Source organism: Rattus norvegicus, chromosome 13 (assembly GCF_021556685.1).
Source record: "Rattus norvegicus strain SHRSP/BbbUtx chromosome 13, alternate assembly SHRSP_T2T, whole genome shotgun sequence".
NCBI classification, from domain to species: domain Eukaryota; kingdom Metazoa; phylum Chordata; class Mammalia; order Rodentia; family Muridae; genus Rattus; species Rattus norvegicus.
Genome location: NC_141546.1, coordinates 53,112,450 through 53,135,379, shown reverse-complemented (window position 1 = coordinate 53,135,379; position 22,930 = coordinate 53,112,450). Strand labels below are relative to the sequence as shown.

Genomic DNA, 22,930 nt, shown 5'->3' with positions numbered 1-22,930 from the left:
TGAGTCATCATAACTATATCAGAGCTGCAATAAAAGCAGCGTGAAGTTCCAACACAGACTGACTGTGGGAATGAAGCTGGCTGAGTGCCTCCTGCTGTCAGTCACAACTAGAGGGAGAAATGGTCTGCTGTACTAGATGCGATGTTGCTAGCATACATATATTAAACAGGAGAGTCATTCAGTGTACCACTTAGTCAGTGCGGAGTGTTTATTAACATAGTGCCAAAAGTGAAAGGAAAAGAAGTCACCGAGAAATAAATGTTCTATCACCTCCTCCTCCTCCCTTATCTAACAATAAAATAAGGGGAAGGGGGGTGAAGACATTTTTTTTTTAATCTGGAGAGGCCAAAAACCATGTAGTAAAAAACAAAGACAGAATGCCATGGTTTTACTGTCTGATTCAGAGCAGCTCTTCCCCACCTTCGTAGTAATCTTCAAATAGGAAGAGGAGGTGTTCAGCAAACAGAGGAACTTCAATCACCCAGAAACAAAGCATACTAGTTCATTCCATTGTAATTACTTAGTTTGCAAGAATTCTGTCTTTATGAGAGAAGCAGTCCCGTGTGGTGCTTTTAAAAAAAAAAAAAAGCTACTTTAGTAAGCCTGAATTTATTTCTATCTCACTAAATTGCACACTTCTTTGATAGCTAGGCATAGGATTATCTAAGCATTCCTTTCAGTATCACATGACATTTTAAAAGACAATTTGTCAGCAAGAAAATAATCGAGAACAGGTAAGGGGGTTCCATAGAGCTAAAGGGAAATGAGCATAAAGTAAAACGGCAGTCAGCAAATCACCATCTGTGCACTACGGAAGCATCATAGTGAAGTCGATATATTTGTAAAATTAAAATGAGTTAGCAAAAAAAGAGGAATTTTTATATGTTCAGTAGACGAAGACCAACCAATGGAACAAATGTGCTCTGAGACTTCAGAGTTCAACATAATGCTTTGAATGTCTGGAAAGCAAGCTGGTCATTGAAGACAAGACACACTGCTGCAGTGGCAGAATGACATTAATACAGACGTTAACTAGAGGTGGGGGGACAGGTGACCAGTACAATGTGTCCTCCCAGCAAACTGGCAGAAGATGACATCCATCCAGGTAAAAGGTGGAGGAGAAGATGGAATCAACAGAGGAAATGAACAAGAAGGAGAAATGGAAACCAAAAGAAAAGTGAGCAGGACTGAGACGCCTAAACCCCAGCAACAGTGCAGAACCTGTGTGGGACAAATGCTGTGCTGTTGGAATGCATCTAAGGAAATAAAAACAGTTCTTACAAGAAAAGAACATGCTATGTTCACACATATAGACAAGTGATGTTCCCAAAAAGATAAAGGCAGCATATAGTCCAGCCATCTTTCCAAGTGACCTCACTAGTGACACACGAGAATCACTGTGCTACACTACCTAGTAACACGAGGGACAAGTGAGGTCTCAACAATAAAACTTTCAGGCTCTAGGTGGGATAAGACTGTAGCCAACAGAGGACACTTGAAGGTCCTGATCCACATTTTCACAGTGCCAACTCCGCTACAAGCTGTTAAGTTTCACAACAGCTCTACAGACTCCAGAAACCTGAGACCTCGTCAGCAATGGTACCAGACGAGCTGCTTTATTAAATAATGAAGGATTATCCTGAAGCGAGCAGCTACATGACTGAGAAACAGAATGTTCTGCCAATCATGATTAGCAAATTTAATATAATCGCCCACTTTATAGATTTTAACAGCAAGGCCAAAGCACCCTTATAGTTCCTAATTTTTATTGTCACTGTTAAATCCTATAATTATCTTCTGTACAAGATTAAAATCAAAATCCCTCACTGGTATACTGTGACATTAGCTTAATATATGTTAAATATATATCTATACATACAATGCAGTAAGAGAATAGTAAAAAGAATGTACCTGCTTAAATCATAATAAAAATTACTGTTTAAAAAACATGTGTGCATGTGTTTGTGTGTGTGTGATGTGTGATGTGTGTGTGTGTGTGTGTGTGTGTGCTTTGCTATTCTATTACTCCTCCTAGCTTTATGATAAAAAGAGAAGGGATTTTAATTGCTCTCAGATTAAAGACTCTTTGTAAAAACTAAGGCTCACTGGGTAGTGGCAGCACACACCTTTAATCCCAGCACTTGGGAAGCAGAGGCAGATAGACAGCCAAGGCTACTACACAAAGAAAGTCTCCCTCAAAAAAACAATAAATACATACACACACATACATACACACTTACGTACATACAAACATACCTACATATATACATATACACACACATACATACAAACATACCTACACACACACACACACATACATACACACTTACGTACATACAAACATACCTACATATATACATATACACACACATACATACAAACATACCTACACACACACACACACACACACACACAACCTCAAAAACCTTATTAAGCCATAATTCTAGCCTGATTTCTTCCAAGTCCATTCTCACTGTAGAATTCTGCCACTCTACAATGATATACTCGATGAAAGCAATGGAAAAAAGGAGGTTCTCACCATAAAGGAAGACTTCATGAAGGAAGTAGTCTAGTGTCTGTCAGTAATGGGGTAGACAACTGAGACCATGAGAAGCCTACAACCCTGGCCAAGCCAGCCCAGTGGCTTCCTGTCATTACAGGACTATTTCTCAGATGTACCACAGAACTGCTGTTATTTTCTATGGCATAAATAAAATTAAGAAACATCATATACAATACATGTAATATACAATCTTAAGCAAATTACATTTGTTTGGCAAATATAAGCTCCATGAAATGTATTAAATTACCCAGGGAAAATATGTATATCAATAATTTAACAAAATCTTGCTTCAAGACAATTCCTAGACCCCAATTAAATTTCATAATCAAGAAAATTATAAAAAAAATCCAGGTAAGCAGAGGTGACATCATTAGTGGATAGGCTTGCATTTACTGTCATTTTAATTATAAACCAGTCCAGACTGATATTCCTAATCCAAAAATCTGAATAATTCCTCAAAACTCTGAAACCATAAGCATCAACATGACATCACAAATGGAAAATTCCACCTCTGACCTCCTCAAATCTCTAGTCCCATTAGTAGGGTACTACGATGGGAGGATTGCTGTAAGTCTGAGGCTAGCCTGATTTAAATGTGACTTCCATGCCAATTCAGGCTATAAGTGAGACATTGTCTCAAAAACCAAAAGATATAAACAAACATACCAAAAGGTGTGTGTGTGTGTGTGTGTGTGTGTGTGTGTGTGTGTGTGTGGTGTGTACAGACATATATATGCAGATATAACTTCAACCATTTACATATGTATATGCACACATAATTTATTATAAATTAGCTTCAGCTATACATAATTGAATCTTATTTTAAATTTTGGTTCTATTCCTAGATATTGCACATGTATGTATAAATATGAATGTGTCTGTATGTATATGTACATTTAATTTGTGTATATTTAAAATATAAAATGACACTCAATTATTTTATATATAGGTAAAGTTTATACACATACACATAAAAATATTCAAAATTTTGAAAAACCCTGAATGTTAAACAGTCCTTCCCAAATATTTCATAACCTCTTGTTAGTACTGATTTTTATAGAACTCAGCCGATTACCTCAGATCCCACAATTGATACCCTCTGAGAAGTCCTATACTTCTGTGACGTCTTCAATGTCAACAGCACCCATTACAACTTCTCAGCTTCTGAGCGGTAATCTTAGAAGTCTGGACACTTGCAAACATAAGGGAATTCCATCTGACTACGACGCACCTGTGAAAAAGTTCTGAGGCGGAGAGGACCAAGAAAAGTATGTCCTGACGGAGGTGTAGCAGTGGCAAGACATGTCCCTAGCAAGCACAAGGTCAAGGACCATATCCCCAGTGCCAGAAAAGGAGGGAGGGGGTAGAGGAGGGGAGAGCACAGAGGGAAGGAGAAGGGAGGAAAGGCGGAGCCACACCCAGTATCTTCCTTGTCTCACATGAAGCACACGCAAGTTTAACTGGTAACATCACTATGATGGTGCAGACTTCTCTGCCAAATTTCCCTTGGAACACGAAACTAACTTCTAAGCTCAGAGCGCTCAGAGCTTCACCAGCCTGCTCTTAATGCTTCCCCAACACTGAACAGAGGAGGTGGAAGAAGTCCGTCGCTGACTTCCGCTAAGCTGTCCCTTCTTCCAGGTTAACAGTTCTCATTCAAGTGATTAGACTCTTAACACAGATAACCACCACAGAGCTTAGAAACCAAATAAACATTTCTCTATACATAAGGTTTAACAGCACAATTTACAAAACTCTTCTCCACAACTATGAAATTGAATCTCATAAGAACTGAATGCCATGCAAAGCTTTTACAAATACAGAAAATGAAAGCAATACAAGTCAAAGGACCTGGCCAATGCCACGCTCCTACTCAGTAATGCGGTTACTATCAGAGGCAAGGCAGCTGCAAAGGCTTGTGGACAGCCACCCCTGCCTCACCGACCATACCCAGCAAGATGACACCCTGTATGCAGAATATTTTGGATTCAACTGTGTCTTTAACTGTGAGACTCAAATATTTACATACTTGTCCAAACAAGTAATGAATGTTAGCATTACTATTATTAGGATAAGCATTCAATATCACTACCAATACTATAATTGCCATTAAACATTAGCATGTTATAATTTTTCCTATCAATTCCCAGCCTACATCTCTTCATTAACATATCTGGATCTGTTCACAGTAAGCATACAATCATGATAAAAGTGCTGCCCTTACAGTCAAGACAGGACTACATGATTCATGAAGCCGCACATGTCAGCAAGACAGTAAGGGCCCCAAAGCTAGCGTTTAAGTCCTTTGTGGTAATAAAATTTGTATGTGTGTGTATACATACACACATATATATGATAACATAGATAAATAGTAAAAGTGATAACCGTCTACTAATCCAAATAAGTCAAGCCCACTAGATGCTTTACAACTATTACTGAAATACTATCGGACTTATAGAAGAAATTAAGTTATTCAAGATCTTTAAAAACAATCCCAAAATAATTACACAATTTCCTGTTCCATAAATGGGACCTGAAATACTTGGACTCTAACAAGAACTATTTCTAATTCTTTTTAAAGCATTTTATGCATATTATCCCAGGAGTAACAATACACAGACCCTAAAGATATGTGCTGTTCCTAAGCACTAAATCACGCCTCTAGGGTTGAGCACTATTGCCTGGGACTAGAGTTCAGCTCTCAGCACCCCTGTGAGGTGCCCCCCAGGCACCTGCAGTCCTGTGCACACACCCATACACAGGCACACACATACACATAATTAGAAATATAAATCTTTACAAGCGCACACACCTGAATTGGTGGAGTCTGAAGCCAACTAACATTAGGGCCTAGAATGAGCGCATAACAACAGCCGTCAGCTGTGTTTTACAGCTACTCAGGGAACAAAGTTTTAAGGCTGCCTAACCATAATTACTTGTAAATGTGATGACCAAACACTCCCTTATATGACTGCATTTCTTCTACCAACCCCAGAAATATCTACTTCTGAAATTAGTAACTTCTGGAAGCCCACACATCTAACAAATGACCATGGAATATACTACACTGATAGCTATGTGCTTTTTTTTTTTACAGGTTCAAGTGACAAATAAGGAGGAACTGAAAGAGGAAGGGCCTTGCCTGATCTTTATCATTTCTGCCTACCAAGTCACAGTCTGTGGTTTATCAACAGTTCTACTTTTAAATGTCTTAACTGGAGCACCCACTTGATGTGATGATAAGAATCTGCAATCTTTCAAAGTCCTTTACACTGACATCTTCTAAAAGATTTCAAACCCCCACTAGGTTTGAGGTGTACAAGACAATCTTATTCTAATTTTACTTTAATGACCCAAAATAATTTGCCAAATAATTCTGAACACCATTCATATTCATATATATATACCTACCTACCTACCTTCCGTAGGTCCCAAGTGAGACAGGCACTTGACGTCAACAGCTGAGAATCTAGTGGACAACACTCAGGATGTCAGTGACCTATACTATTCATAATCTTGTTTGCATTGTTTTTAAATTCTATAATTTCATTTTCCAAAACTATGTGTTTTTAAAGAAAACAAGTTTAATGATAAACCACTAGTAAATCCTCAATACCACCTGAAGATTTCCAGGCCTTTACCAGCCCAGAGGCTGGGGATGTGGCTCAGTGCCGGGCTCAACCCCAGCACGGCCACAAAAAAAAAAAAAAAAAAAAAAAAAAAAACACAACACTAAAACAATAATCATCCTTAGACAGCTCGACAAGTGCTTTCCTAGTATTAAACTCATTTTACACACTGAGGAGTCAGCAGTGCCCAATCAGGACAGGTTGTACTACACTAGCAGGAAGGAGACCTTGGTTTTTTCTCCTTAGCTCAGTGGTTCTCAACCATCTTAATACTGAGACCCTTAAGTAGTTTCTCATGTTGCGGTGACCCCAGCCGTAATGTAATATCTGATATGCAGGATATCTGATATGCGATTCCTGTGCAAGGGTCACTCAATCCCCCATAGGAGTTACTCTCCCTGGGCTGAGAACCACTGCGTTAGATGTGTTTATACCAAAAGCAGTCTATCTCCTCAGAATCATTCACAAGAGTTTAAACGAAAAAACCCAAAATAATTTGAAGAAAAGATAATCGCCTGACACCAAGTGATGGCTGGAAACTATCTAATAGCTACATCCTCCGTCACCTCACAGCTGCACTGTCCTTAGACTCATACACAAAACGAGTTTGGAAGGGGACGGGTGACTTCACGTTACTGTTACACACCACAGCCTTTACTGCATTATTACAATTTGGAAGTGGCACACTCCGTTCAACAATTTTTACCTGTGCCTGACTCATAACTGGCACGTGGGAAGACTCACTGAAATGAAGGAGAAGAGTAAACATTTGTATGGTGCTGAGGCACACTTCCCTCTGCCTGGAGCACAGGAATACGTAATAGAACTCTGGGACGGTGCGATGGCTCAGTGAGTAAATGTGCTCGCAGACTGTTCTCTGACCTCCTTCACGCACATGCCACAGGGTAAGCACGCATGTCCACATGCACGCTAAATGATAAAAAACGTAACTTTAAAATTAAATAATTAATAATTATATAATTGCAGCCAAACTTAGAATTATTACGGATTTTCAAAATATCTGGCTTTATAAACATCACCATGAAATATCTGATTTAAGAACTGATTTAAGAGCCTGGTTCTTAAATGGTTAAGAGCCTGGGTTCCACATCACAGAAACAGATTCAAATCCCAGTCCTACCTCTTGCCCTGTGCATGTTGGGGAAATAATTTGACCTTTCTCAGCCTCCACTTATCTTCCTGAAAATACAATCTCTATCTCCTATAATTAAAAATAATATGGATATATAGACACTTGTTATATTTCCTGACATATTATGAATGCCAAATATTATTTTTATCACTATTTCTGTAAAACATCCAACTTAAAGTCCAATCAGGAAAATAAAAACATAATTAAGGGTCTTTAATTATTATGTTACAGCTTTATTTAATTAACTAGGGATGTTTCACATATAACGAAATTTAATTAATTTATTGCACATATTCTAAATATACTTACATACTTATTAGAGTCATTAATTCAAGAATTACTGAACATTAATAAAGCTGGGAGAAATATAGTAAGGCCCAACTAGAATGTTCCTTTCTGACAAACCTATTTTTCATTTTATTTTATGTCATCATTCGGTTGTGCTGGAGATTAACCCAAGGAGCCAATCACACATGCTAGCCAAGTACTTACCACTGAGCTACATCTCCAGCCCTAGACTGTATCTTTTTAATTAGCCTGAGTTTACAAGGCTTTCTTTAAATTTACAATGTTCCCCTGAGGGCTGTCTATCAGTTGTTCACACCTCACTGTGAATTTACTCATATAAGTCCTTCAAGTAACACCCGCCCACCTGATGTGTCATTTAAAGAGTTGGGGAGCAGCTGGGTCATTTTATAACAAAGTACTAGGGACTGACACATCCCTGGGCAGCAGGTAACTGTCCACTGCCCCACAGGAAGAGAGGCTCACAAGTGTTAAAACAACAGAGCAGCTTCTCCTCTAGGAAAGTACAAGCTCCCTTATTTGCTCTACTGTCCTGAGCTCTAACACCACCCAGGGCTTCACATATGCTAGTCAAGAACTCACTGCTGAGCTGTGGCTTCCTAAGCAAAGACCTCCCAAAACTCAATCCAGTGCCACTGTGGGCAAGTTTTCCACTAGGCCAATGATGGCCCATTATAGAAATAAGAACGAATACACGTTCTTCTATAGATAAAATTAATTGCTATCTGAAATAAATCAACTTATCCTGCAGTTTTATACAAATACTGTCCCACCTTGCCTGACACATCAATTCAATCGTACAACACAAGAATCTTGTGTTTAAGTGCTAAATGTATACCACAGTAGATAAATATTGCCTCAGACTCACAAACCAACATACATCTTTGCAGGAAAGACAGGAAGCAACGTGAAAACATAAGAACAATCTCCCCGGTACAGACTACTGTCACAAGTATTCTAAGAACATATCTCCTTGAAACTCTAGAAGAAACACTCTGAGGAAAAGCCTAACAAACTGTTGCACTGCACCAGCTCGGCAAGGCCCGGGCCAGAGAGGTGAACACGGGATGGTGAACACAAGTCGGGGAACGGGGGCCCAGGCCTGGGGCCCCACATCGCCGTGGAGACCATCAAAATTCAAAGACAAGGGGTCACCTCAGACTACAGTAGCAGCAAAAGACATGAAACAACTAAAGCAGCTACTAAGACCAGATCACGGAGTATGAAATGCAATCGAACCCTACCCAAGACACAGAAGCACATCCAAAACAGTGATGCTTAACCTGCACTTTACACAGCAGCGGCTCTGGGAAGAAACCGTAACACCCTACACAAACAAAAGAACACTTCACTATTTGCTACTGGGAAAAATGGCATGTTCCACAAATAGGGTTCTAACGAATCACATTAATTTTGTTCCCAGTTAGTATCTATGGGGAAATGAATAGTTTCATTTTCATGAGCAATGTAGTAGTATATAAATATTTATAGTACAGATTGCCCTCATTTGTCCTAATATATCTGGACAGAAAGGGACTTGCACAGCACATGCTAATGAACATAAACCAGGTGTGCTAAGACAGCTACCCTAAGAACATTTGACTTGCAGAATATCCAATGACAGTCAATACCGTCAAACACTCCTATAGCACTTCAGTGTGCGTTCCCCAATAGCATTCTACTTCCTGGGCTGACTAGAGTCTTGTGATGTGAGACAAGGAAGGGAAACATGAGTACTTGATAGGAGAAACCTAAACACACAGAGTACATCAAAGTATGTCATAGTGTGTGTGTGTGTGTGTGTGTGTGTGTGTGTGTGTGTGTGTGTGTGTGTGTTGACTTTGAGATATGGTCTCACTCTATAGTAGAATGTGAGAATGCAGAAGATACCTCAATGCCCAACATATACATATACATACATATATATTTCTGGGACAAAAGGCTGAGGTGCCTATTCAACAATCAAGGTGGACACTGGCCTCCAGATTCTCCCTGCGTTCCTCAGTCCCTACCAGTGACACGGTCCTCCTGGCTGGTATGCCCTGCACCTGCCCTCAATTGTCCAGTGGCTAGAGGGGCTACTCTTTCCTATACAATGCCACCATTTCAGTTACCTGCTCTCTTGGTACCTTAGGGACTCCTGGCTGCTGGGCTAGTTCCCCTCTATCCCCATGTGGCAGAGTCCCCCTGGACTCTCCTGTGTCATGGCTCTCTAACTACTCTCTCAAACATATCTACAAAAACTTTACTCCTCCACCATACCTAGGTGCAGCCATGATTCCTTTCCTTTCTTTAATTCTTTTTTTTTTTCCAATTTGGTGAGGAAACCCAAGACTACTCATTTTTTGTTTCCTTCCCATTTCTTTCTTTCTTTTTTCATTCACTAGTGTTCCTGCTACTGCTGTGCCAATTTGTGTTTAAGACTGTTCTACAAGCACAGTTGTGTTTAAAATAACTCCTGCAAGCAGTTCTCTGAATTAAATGAGTCAGCATCTGCTGTCCGTCCGACAGCCAGCACTAACCTAATCCCAATGGATACACTTTTTCATTCTATATTCACTAAGGATGTCAGATTCTTCAGTGAGCTTTCCCTTAAGAAAAAAAACTAATGTGGTTCAGGAAGAATTTTCTAGAAGGTAAACCAACACTTAATCAAGCTACCACTATAACTATGCATGACTATATTAAACTCTTTATGAACATAGTAAGTCCCAAAATGCTATTCAGCAAACTATGTCATCACACTATTGAGAGAAAATAATGAAATGCGGTTAATAAATGCCTTCTTAGACAAGGTATGGGAAAAAATTAAAATTATTCAACTTAAGATTCTGATTTAAGAAAATGAATGCTGTCAAACTGTTAACATAAGAGGGAGATTTAAGAAGGAGATAATTCAATACCAAGCTGGAGGATCTCATCAAAGTAAAATAAGATAAAAACCCTACAGTAAAAGGACTTGATCTCAGAGAAATAATCCAGATAATAATACAGGAATAAAGTAAACAAAATTTGCTAAGGATGTGTTTGAAACTGCTAATAACTAGAAGTGTTAGATTGAAGGCATTTAATTTGAAGATATAGGCCTTATAAATGAAGAGGAGTCCACAGTCTATGAAAAGAATTATACAAGGAAAAGTTTAGTAATTGTTGGAAGAGGAATTATAATTAATTTATTAATTTCAGAAAACACACAGTATTTGAGTTTTAAATGACCTACAGCACACATCATTAATATTCTGTGCCCTCAAAGATTAAAACAGAGACTGAAGGAACACCCATTCAGAGCCTGCCCCACATGTGGCCCATACATATACAGCCACCCAATTAGACAAGATGGATGAAGCAAAGAAGTGCAGACCGACAGGAGCCGGATGTAGATCGCTCCTGAGAGACACAGCCAGAATACAGCAAATACAGAGGCGAATGCCAGCAGCAAACCACTGAACTGAGAATAGGTCCCCTATTGAAGGAATCAGAGAAAGAACTGGAAGAGCTTGAAGGGGCTCGAGACCCCAAAAGTACAACAATGCCAAGCAACCAGAGCTTCCAGGGACTAAGCCACTACCTAAAGACTATACATGGACTGACCCTGGACTCTGACCCCATAGGTAGCAATGAATATCCTAGTAAGAGCACCAGTGGAAGGGGAAGCCCTGGGTCCTGCCAAGACTGAACCCCCAGTGAACTAGTCTATGGGGGGAGGGCGGCAATGGGGGGAGGGTTGGGAGGGGAACACCCATAAGGAAGGGGAGGGGGGAGGGGGATGTTTGCCCGGAAACCGGGAAAGGGAATAACACTCGAAATGTATATAAGAAATACTCAAGTTAATAAAAAAAAAAAATATTCTGTGCCCTCATGTTATAAAAAAGAGACCACAGCAATGGAAAAGTAATTAAGCTTGGGACATGGGAACACATTTTAGACAAATTTCTTAATTTATCTGGGCTTTTAATTTCTTCGTAGGAGTAGCACTTCCTATCCTGTAAGATTTTTGTAAGACTTAAGAACCTAGTACATTTTTTTTAATCTACAGACTTGTGCTTGGCTTCAAGTAAACACCCATAAATATTTGCTGCTGCTGCTTCTTACAGTCAGTTAGCAACAGGGGGGAGGGGGAGGGGGTAGAAGGACAGGACAGAGAGAGAGCAGAATCCTCAAGCCAAAAATGAAAGCCTTAGAAAAGGCATTTTGACTAAGGAATCGTTAGTTTTCATCTCTGTGAAATGTCCAGTCTCCTTGGAGAACGTGCTGCAGAGTGCTGTAAGTTTTGTGATTAGAACTGCAGCAAGGCTGTCTCTGCTCTCTCTACTTTCCTGTCTCTGTGAGAAAGTGGGCAAGCAGAAGGGTGGCAAAGGCAATGAGCTTGGAGAGCCACCAAGAACAGCATTAAGATCTAAACTGTAGCACTGTGTTCTGGAATACAAGCTACTGGCAAACTGTCTTGCCAGGAAAGTCTCCATTTAAAATAAGAAACCAAAGCCAACAAGAAGACATTACCAGAAACAACTCTATTAAACGGAGGAGACAGAATACAGGACATCATCAGGTCCTCTCACAGCTTCAAATCTGTAGGGTCCAAAGGAAACTACTTATTATACAGTATTCTAAAATGTGTTGTGTTCAGAAATAAGAATAAAATTCCTTGAAACAAGTGCAGACGGCAACAGATTAGATGAAGACACAGTATATCGAGCTACAGTTCGCCAACCAGTCGAGTCCAAGTGAACCGGAAGTGGAGAAACGACTCCCTAACTAAGCGCACTTGCTGCTCTTCCAGGATGCAAGGTCAGCTCCAGTACCCAGGCCAGGTGGCTCACAATCACCTGTAACTCCAGCTCCAGGAGATTCCTAACCCTCTTCTGACTTCTGTAGGCACCAATATGTGCACACACACACTCACATAAAAAGAAATAAAATTTGTTTTTAATCTGACTTCTGAACATACATATAAAATGAAAAAGACAAATAAGAAAGTCAAATATTTTGACATGAAGAGTAGAGATGTTTGCCCAGGGCACATTTTCTATATGATGAAATGAGCCATCAAAAGAACAAAGTGATGCTCTCAACAACCCTTTACAAAGAATACTTCAGCTAGTCTCCTATTACCTACTCCTTGCAAATTAATTAGCAGGCCTATCGCAGTGATCCTGATTACAGCCCTCCGTCCCTCCAGGGGCCATGATGTCCTCCTAAGCAGTGGTCATAGCCGTGACAACTCTGCCACTGAGGTTCGGCCTGACAGTTTCTGAGGGATTTTAGCAAAGGAGATTTCTGGTTCTAAAGCAAGAGTCATAAAAGCCAAAGTCCCCCCCCCCCTCCTCCTCCACCTGCAGTCATATTCAAAAAAAGCAGGCTTCCAAGGTCTGCTGATAGTCATCTAGAAACCACAAGACATCTAAGTCTTCAAATGATAGGACCTGTAATTTCATAAGAGCTGATGACTCATCCAATGGCATTCCTCTTACACAGACTGTCAAATGCCCATAGTTGCAGGGCCATTGTAAAAGCATCCTAAGTTACATGGCTTAGTCTCCTCCAAGTCAACCACAGTGACAGAACAACCTTCCAAACAAGCCAAAATACAACCCAGGTTCTTGTCAAAATAGACAAGTATTGACAGTTAGACAAGAAATATTCTAATACTTTTCAAAGAATTTCCACATATTTCCCTTTATATGTTTACCAATAAAGAAGGTAATCGATCTCTTAATTTGGCATAAAAGTATACATCTCGATCCCACTTACTTATAAGTGCTGTGACTTTTTAGATTATAGTTTCATAGAACCTAAGACATTCATTATGTTCTCCTGATTTAAAGCATCAATGAAGGAGGAGAGGGTGACATTTTGATGTGGTTGAGTGTAGCTTTGAAGGAAGCCTTTACGCCAGGTGCAGAGGCACACCCCATCCCAGCACTCAGGAAGCTGAAGTACAGAGCTCCCAAGTTTGAGGCCAACCTGAGCTACGGTAGTGAGAGAGTGAGAAACAGTATCAGAACAGTTTTAGAAGCTGCTGTCCAGTAGGATGCTAGAATGGACTAATTGCTTGAGGCTCCAGCTCAGTGGTTCTGACTTATAGAGTGTGCACGTGGCACTAAGTTCAATCTCTAACAGTGTCTAAGTTGGGGGATGGAAAGAGGTTGATTTGAGGTAGTCCTGACAATTCTCTGAGCTAGGAAGACAATCAGTGGGTAAAGAGCTTGGCTCACAAATGTTAAGACCTAAGTTCAGATTCCCATAACTCAAGTTCAGTGAGGAAGACATGCATGCAATCCCAGCTCCAGGAGGAAACAGGGGGAGACAGACAACCTCCCCAAGGCCACCCCGGAACGCAAGAGCAGCTCGCCTGGTGATATACACAATAGCTGTGAGCAAGAGACTCCATCACAAACAAGGTAGAACGTAGGGAAGGGCCGACCCTTGACAGTCTCTTCCGACCTCTACTCATACAACAAGGCAAGCATGTGCCAGTGCTCACACAGGAGCAGACACAATCACACACATCACAGACATAAGAGAAGCTAAAAATCGTCTATCTTTCCCATTTGTGATATTTCCAACTTCGCCAGACCATAAAATACTAATGAAGATGTCTCTGGAAATCGTACATTTTACAGCAGCCACAAGGCGAGATGGCAATAAAAGAAGTTAGTAAAAGCTGTACACTGGAATAACCAGTCATAAAAAAAGCAGAAGGAGCAAAGGGAGGAAGCAAGGACAAAACCACGGAGCCCTTACACGAAGGTCGAGGATTCTCTAACACATGCGCAGACCGGTTGTTATATGAAGCAGCTTCATTCCTTTATAAGACTGCTTTGTGACCTGAAGAGCACCCGATTCCAATGACCAAGCGCCCAGCATTCCCAAAAGGGCCTTTCCTATTGTGTAGCATATCAGCTAGCACTGCTCCACACAGCTGAGGTTAACAGCACGGTACTTCTTTTAAGGCTAACCCATGCCAGAAAGATACTATAAATTTAAGTAGGGTTTGGAAAACTAATGTGTGTGTGTGTGTGTGTGTGTGTGTGTGTGTGTGTGTGTGTGTGTGTGTGTGTGTGTGTTCCTTCAGCATAACATTCCCAAACTGCACAGAGGATATGGCTGTGCCTGGGGAGAACCCATGTGAACAAACTTTACCACGTAGAGGGCAGCGAAGTTGACTTTTCTAATTGGAAGAGGCTCCTTAGACCTTAGGAGTTCTTGCTAGCTGGCAAACCTGATCAGAGCTGTAGTTGCAGCAGGCCAGAAATGAAACACATGGACAATCCGGAGCCAAGAATGTGTGTGATTTCCTACCTAAAATTAGCCGTGCCTACTTCGCCACAGCTGGCTTGGGCTGGGCTCCTCTATTTTAAGGTGTACAGAGCCAAATTACTTAAGAGCATGTAACTGCTGCCTAGTCTTAGGACTAAGAGTGTCAGAAACTTCCCTCCCAGGCTTCAGATGGCTAACAGGTTTCCACAAACCCCCACACTTACTGGCCTTGCCACTGGGGGCTAAGTATCCTGGAGCTATGTACTATAAACAGCCATGAAGACATACCATGCACAAAATAAGCAAAAGGAGATGCCCCCTCGTCTTTGACAGATACGCCACTCCCAAACACACAGACAAAAGTGATGAAACTGGACAAAAGTCACAATACTTTAAAAGGCAACTATTTGCCTTTCCATGAAATTGTTCAGGTCTGACCATGAAAACCTCCCAAGTTTTGCCACCCGTTTACCTCCCCAAGTGCTGTGCAACAGGAGGGAATAAACCCGATCAAAGGGGCTACTCGGCCTACACACTGCACTGCAGAAAGAGCAGAAGGGACTGGTGACCGTCCCTTTGGTGCTAGCAGGAGAACTGGTGTTGTTTTCTGTTTAGTGGTGCTGAGTTTTCAAACACAGATGAAAGAAATTGAAAAAAGCATACCTTCCCACCACGAACAAGGGCAGTTTTGTCAACAGGGAATAAAACTGGGCTGTAAGTTGAAATCCAAGCTGCACAGATAACATCAGTGATTTCTACAACCCTAGCATCTATCTTACTACTAGCAATTTGAGACACTGGCGCAGACATTGGGCACTATCAGGCTCCTGATGCTACCACGCTCTAGCAGAGCACAGTATTAACATTTGTTCTGACACACTCGATGGATGACCTTTGGAGTAAAGGAACACACATACCTTCATTTTCAGAGGCATGACACTTCACTTTTAATACCAAGTCGAAAGTTCTTTCTGGATTTTCCCTAAAATAAAAAGCACCTTGTTATATTTACTTTCCACAGAAAATAGCCATTATCTATAAAGTTTCTATGCAATAGACGTTTCCATACATGTGGTACTAAGGATTGAACCCAGAGCCTATTCGAGTTAAAAACTCCATCCCTGTAATTTACTTTGGTTGCTCGAGACAGGGTTTCTCCGTGTGGCCTTTGTTGCCCTGGAGCTCACTCTGTAGACCAGGCTGGCCTCTAACTCAGAGACCTGCCTGCCTCTGCCTCCCGAGTGCACCATCGCCTCTAAATCTGTCTCAGCATGCATATTCTGTGATTCTCCCCGACTAGGCAGTAGAAATATAAAGGAAAATGTTTTATCAGTTTGGTAAGTCATAGTTCAGACTTTGGAGTTCTGAATCAGGGGACAAAGTATGTCAGCTCTGAGAATGCTTTCTCACCTCTAATGCACCCTGCCCACTTCACAGAGCAACGTCGATGTGGGAAAGAGCGTTGTGGAGTGTACTTTCACCCTATCGAATCAAAACTAGACAGCCAATACACCCTTAAGCATCTTCTCAAGCTGATCTAACACAGGCTGTCCTGCTTTCTCCAAAGGACCTGCTCCAACCCAGAAGATGAAAACCTGACTACTGCTGCATCCCAGACCCTTTCAGGAAAGCGCTCCGTGGACAGGGCATTTAGCACAGGCTCCTGAGATCTTTATGGTACTTTATGGTACTTATGCGCGTGTTCAAAGTAAGAGAGCTGTTCACACACCCTGAGGAAACAAAACCTAACGAAAATTACTTTCCTTAGATCAGTTATTTTTAAGGAATTTGGACATTGGCCTCCTTGTTAAATCCTCCACAGAGTACAGAAAGTTTGTTTCACTTCCTTTAGAAGTTACTAGTTTGGAGTCTTTCTTCTTCCTAATTTCTTACACTGCACTCCTAACCTATTTATCTGCTACATTTCAAAAGGCAGACTGGAATATACTGAGATACTTAGAGCAAACAAAAATTTGGTTTTGTAACGTCTCTTTCCATGAGAAGGTATAAGACTAAGTCTGGGGATGTGGCTCACCAGTATACAGTATCTGCCCTAGAGTGCTTGAGGCCTTGGGTTTGACAATAATGGGAGGGAGAGGCAGGGGAAACTGTTAAAGGAAAAGACATCACAATGCAAAAAAAGTGATGATGTATATTTGAATTACTTCTGTTAAGGTGAGTGCCTCTGTACATTAGCATTTTAAATATATACTTTAAGATATCAATGCTACCTCTCACTTCTAAACAAACATTGATTTTAAATATTTACATATAAATATACATATAAATATATTACGTGACATTCTATAGAACTGGAAGGAAAGACAAGCCATACAAATTAAATTTACAAATATCCATTTCTCCACTTCCTCATCCCACCCGCTTAACTTGTTTCATGAGCATAAAATGGGCTCTGGGAATTTTTTTTTTTAAGTTCCCTCATAGTACAATTAAATGTCCAAAGGGTAAGTGCTTTTTTTAACCACCCTGCTCTCTATGGTGTCAAACATTAAAGGAAATATTCTAAATTGTGTAACGTTTCTATTTTCATAAAATATTTAGACTTTGTCTTAGATAAATTAACTACTGGCTCGGTTATACTTCTCCGCAATCTACAGGGCCTTTCACCGTGGCTCTAATACACAGTGAGGTAAAACGGAAGGGGAGGGGGCGGTCAAAGAAGACGAAATTTCTTCCCAAAGTAAAGTTTCCAGAGAAAAACAGCAAATGCCTATCCCTAAGACACTACCAAGCAGAGCCTCCACCGTTATTCAAATTGCTTTTTACCTACTCCCTACAAGTAAAATGGCCAATGGTGAAGGGCCAGCCACCTTAGCGCATATACCACTCTGCAAGCAGCACACACAGCGCCGGCATAAACAAACGCCGCTTTCATTTTAAACGAAGGAAAAGGATCAGAAAGCATCTCAGGCCACCGTGGAAAATCATCCTAAAGGGAGCAACGAGGATCCTAACGCCGGGGGAGCGGTTTCCTAACCACCGCTCGCAGAGCCGCCCGCTCGCCCGCCCGCCGCCGCGGCGCACGGCCGACCGGGCCCAGGGAAGCCGGGTCGCCCGGCGGGCAGGCTTTGCGGCCTAGCGCCGACCGCCGCGCAGCGGGCCGTACCGGGCAGGCCGCACCCGGGACGGCGGAGACCTGGCCCCGCCGCCGCTCACCTGGTCCTGCGGTCCATGGTCACATGTCGCTGCGGGGCCGCCGTCGCCCCGCGCCCGCACGCCCGCACGCCGTCCGGGACGCGCTGCTCCGAGCGGCGGTCGGCCCACGGCGCCCTCCGCGGCCTCGCGGGGACAGCACCGCGGCGACGCCGCCCCCGCCCCTGCCCCCGCCTCTCGGTTCCCGCGACCCGGCTGGCGGCGGCTCCGCCACCTTCCGCGAACCAGGAAGTCGGCGGGAGGGGGAGGGGGCGCACGGGGACGCGCCCTGCGGCTGCACCTGGCCGCGCGGCCTCGGGGCCGGACCTGCCCTCCTGCTGTCCTGGGAACCGGCTTCTGCTGCCGCTGTCCCGGAAAAGCACTTCTGCCCCGGGGTTCCCACATCGCGACTCTCATTCATTGCAAATGGGGAGCTCAAGTGGATGCTCCGGCTTCCGCCTCACTCCTGCCGGTAGCCCGATTAGTGCTCTCTGAATCCCAGAGCCGCCCCCTCCTGATTCAGGAATGTTCAGACTTATGCACCTGCTAAACAGCTCTGCCAAACAGCTCCAGGAGAGGCTCCAGTTGCCTGCACATATGGGAAACACATTCCAGCCGCAGACACTGACGCACAGCCAGGGACTTAACTTTTGAACACACAGTGGCAGGCCCCCTAGAGTGTCGTCTCTAGGGGAGCTGAGAGGGCACCACGAAGGATGGAGGAGGTGAAACCCGATTTCCAGAACTCCGGAGCAAGTGTTTCTGTAAGCAGTGATAAACACTGGCTCGGTGTTTTCAACACCTGAGCTATAGGTACCTTAATCCAGAGCAAGAGACTGGATCGGAGATAAGTAAGCAGTGGGCAGTGGCAAAGTTGAAATCTAACCAAGCTCGGCTGTTGCTGTTTCTTACTGTGACTTCTTATTGCCTTGTCTCCTGCTCTCTCAAATTCGGGATCTGATAAGAAGATATTTAGAAAGATTTATGGTAGGCATTCAAAACGTTGTCCAGGGCTCAGGCTCCCTAGAGACTGAGGAAGGCTTTCTCCCAGCTAGCATTCACCCTTGACAACGCTAAAGTGACTGTCACGCAATAAGGTTTGCTTCAGACTGTATCCATACAGAAAGTACGAGAATGAGGAAACCAAAGTGGTATGAATGCGGTATGAGTCATGACACTAAAAGTCAGACAAGGAGCCTTGGAAAATAAAGAGTAGATTTGATCTTAAACTTTCCTGTCAAAAATGGTGTTGTTCCATCAATACAGCAAGACATATTCCACAGCCACAAACCTCTTATTTTAAAAATGAGCTCCAAATGTAATTGAACAACAAAACAAAAGGACGCTGTATCAGTCCACACTGTGTGGTCGCCCCATAACTTGGTGTGAGATGCTTAACTTCAGTTTCTCGCTTCCTGCATTTGTAAAATGGGAATTATGACTTGCATATCACATGCGTACTGTGCTGTTCAAGTTTAAAAGCGCTATGCTTCTTGTAAGACATTTAGAGAAATCAGTGAATTTCAGTTTCACAATTAGGCCTACTATACCATGGCTATATGGTTTTCCCAGATACAGGTTTTTGCTGCCTAACTACCAAGTTAGCTTACTCCAAAGACTTGAAATGAATTCTGTAACTAAAAAACACTTCTGCCCCAAGTGTTACTGAAATGTGCAAGCCTCTTCTTTCATTATAATTAATTCTTCTCCAAAGAAAACAGTCCTGCCTAGGATGAGTGTGCCAGAATTCTTAGTCTGGGGTGAGAAAACAGTAACAAATGTTTTCACCACCCACTGTAAAGAGACAATTAGTTACTGTACAACGTTAAGATTGTTACTCAGTCAAGCTATACTAAGTATGAAAATGCCACGTATTTTTACTCTGTCAATCACATTTGAAGCCAACTACAATAAAGAGTTCGATATTATATAAAGCTTAATAAATAAACAGAGACATGGTTTATAATACATAGTTTATCACAAAGTACTGGAGAAAGAAGTTAGAATAAACCTGTCATGGTTTATTAAAACCAATGGTATAATTTTGGTAATGTTTGCTTCATATAAAATAACATTACTCATAGAGAAGTTTGCAGAAGGCAAAGTTTCAAGTTGGCTGTTACGTTTTTCCCAAGGTCATATTTCAGCAATAATAATTCCTACTTGACAATCACATTTTTAGGACCGTGGCAATCGAAGAACAAGACAGTAGGATAGTATTGGCAGGGAGCACATAACCGGAGCAGACTGTAGATCTGTGTTAGAGCACTGCCCACCAACTACACGGGTCTGGTTTGATACCCAGCGCAGGGAGAGGAGAAAAAGAAAAGTGTATTCTTCAGCTCCTGAGTGTGGTCTAAGTATGATCTTGACGATGAACGTGTTGATGTCCGTTACGAAGTTGCTTTCGTCGTTGACACGATTCAATAAGGGGAGAGGTCAATTAAGATAGCCTAACCTCCTTAGGACTGTCTATTTCAACTTACACTTCTGTCATTTTTTTTTGCTTTATATAGTTTGTGACTATATTATAATAGATATTCCAATTTATGAGCACTGAGCCTACCTAGTAAATCCAATCGCTTCTCCTATGTTAGGATTTTTTTTTTTTACCTTCAATGCTTGGTTTTTGTTGTTGTTGTTTTTGTTGTTGTAGTTGTTGTTGGGGTTTTGGTTGGTTGGTTGGTTGGTTGGTGTTGGGGCTTTCTTTTGTTCTGTTTTGTTAATAGTGGGTTTCCTGGTATTAGCATAGCTCTTTTGATCTTTTTACATAGAAATGTTCTAAACCATTATGTTTGAGATTTTTCTTCAATGCCTGATTGTGCCCATCCTCCTCAAGGAACAACCAAATGGTCTCTGGCTAACATCATTTCCTACTGGTGACGTGATGTGGAAGAACCCAAGTCTGGTGCAAGTCCGGTTTGTCTTGTGAACACGCTCCTCTGTTTCTCAAAGTATGGACACCCACTGAGATAAGACTTCTGTGTGCCTTCGAAGTGACATGCTATAGCATGCAGGAGTACTCCTTCCCAGTCTCTTCCCTCTGGGAAGAAGAAAGAAGCATGCAGGACGCTCAAAGGTATTTCAAAAGTGATTCTATCACTAATGCTTTAGGTGTAATATAGTCCAAGCATCTTGGCTCTCGGAATAAGTATCAATTATATCTGGTAATAAACTGCATTTATTCCTGCCATCTAATGTGCTTCCCATTCATTTTTTTTTCTTTTCTATGTTCCTTTCCAGCTTTTTTTAAAATTGACATTTTTCATGTTTTTATTTCTGGTCTCCTTCTGCTCTAAGCTAATACTAGGAAGTAATGGACTTTCTATTCATTAACTAGACACATGCTGGCTCTGGGCCTCAGCAGTTTATATCGAAGTTTAAGGTTTCAAATAACTAACTTAGAATCTGGTTTTTAGAGATGCCCTGCTCCTCAACTGTAGCTGGCGCATTTCCAATCAGCCATTCCCTAGAAGCTAACTGGACATGGCTTCCCCTTAATATTCTTAGGTTAAGTTTATTAATAACTTCTAATCTTCCTTTACTATGAAGAAAATTTCTTTCAACAAAATATTCATCAAGTCAAATTTCTTAAGAAAATATCCTTAAAAATATGATTTCTTCGTGGCTGGATAGGATGACCCATGCTTTAACCTTAGCGCAAAGGGAGGCAGAGACAGGTGGGTCTCTAGGAATTTGACACCTGACAGACTACATGATGAGACCCTGCTTCTTTTTTTTTTTAATGCCTTAACTTGAGTTTTAATGTTAACTGATACAGTGTTAACAAGGAAAACATTCTCCTAGTGTTTCCTACACAGTCTATAGAAGTCTCAAACATTTGAATCTAAAGGCAAAGTTTCCTTCAATAAAACATGCATACTATTGAAATAGAAGCCAGGAGGGAGAATGAAGGAGGAGTATCTTTGTCAAGAACCTAGTTTCTATGTTGATTCAAAAGTCAAATTCAAAGATACCTTCCAGTGTGTAGACAAAAATGCCACAGACAAATTGTGATACCTTTATTACCAAGCCTGAACATAAGCAAATAATTATCAGTTCCAAATGGTAAGTTACATTTATTTCGCTGTTAAGCACTGAATAAGAATATTATCAAAAATCATGTAACAAAACATCTTTCTTTCCCCTTCTCCAAGCAATTTATCCCAAGTTATAAAATAAATGATCTTACCTCTGACCAGCTTCTGCTAGTTCACACTTCTCTTCATTCCTCAGCCTGCCAGACATTGGAAAAGTTCAAACAGTCCTTGAAATTAAGAGCAGAGATGATTGACAGGAGAGTGGGACCAGGAGATTGTAATGAGAGGGCTTGAATTTTCTTCAGGGACTCTGAAAAATCTCTCTTGAACTTCAACAAGCAGTACAATGTTTGTGTAACCCTGTGCACTGCATGGGAAGCAAGCTCCTGACCCCACCCACAAGATACTCCACATAAATAAAACATCATCATTGTCTGACAGCCCTGCTCACACCCACTGAATGCTTCAGTAGAATGAGTAATCCCATCCAAAGAGCAAGGTCATTAGAATTTACTGGAAGGACTCAGACAAGAGTATCTAATATGATACTGGGGATCCAACAAAGTCAGCAACCTCTATAAACAACCCTAATCCTGATGTAAAAGAACATTCCCAAAAAACATTCCTGCTTGTCAAGTTCTGCTCTCCTAAAGTACAATCACTAGACAAACATGCTATGTATTACCATACACAACTGGCACAAAGGGTGTGGGGAGAAGTAGCATGTCAGCCATTAGAACTCAGTCAAATAAACACCAAGGCAAAACCACAAATCTACAGACTAAAGAGATTGACAATCCCAGCATATTTCACAGCTCCCTCCCTT

General features: G+C 41.6%; 1 protein-coding gene across 8 annotated transcripts in view; it reads right to left on the bottom strand.

Annotated features, from left to right (window-relative positions):
* Positions 1 to 22,456, bottom strand: part of Dennd1b (DENN domain containing 1B) — a 231,516-nt gene extending 209,060 nt beyond the window's left edge. For 2 of the 8 annotated variants that reach the window (XM_087580156.1, XM_087580157.1), the window contains exons 1-2: positions 22,257 to 22,456; positions 15,829 to 15,893 (exon numbers count right to left, since the gene is read on the bottom strand). In XM_087580156.1, coding sequence (XP_087436282.1) covers positions 15,829 to 15,893; positions 22,257 to 22,312 — 121 coding nt within the window. In that variant the 5' untranslated portion in view covers positions 22,313 to 22,456. 8 annotated transcript variants of the gene reach the window in all.
* Between the last annotated feature and the right edge of the window lie 474 nt (positions 22,457 to 22,930).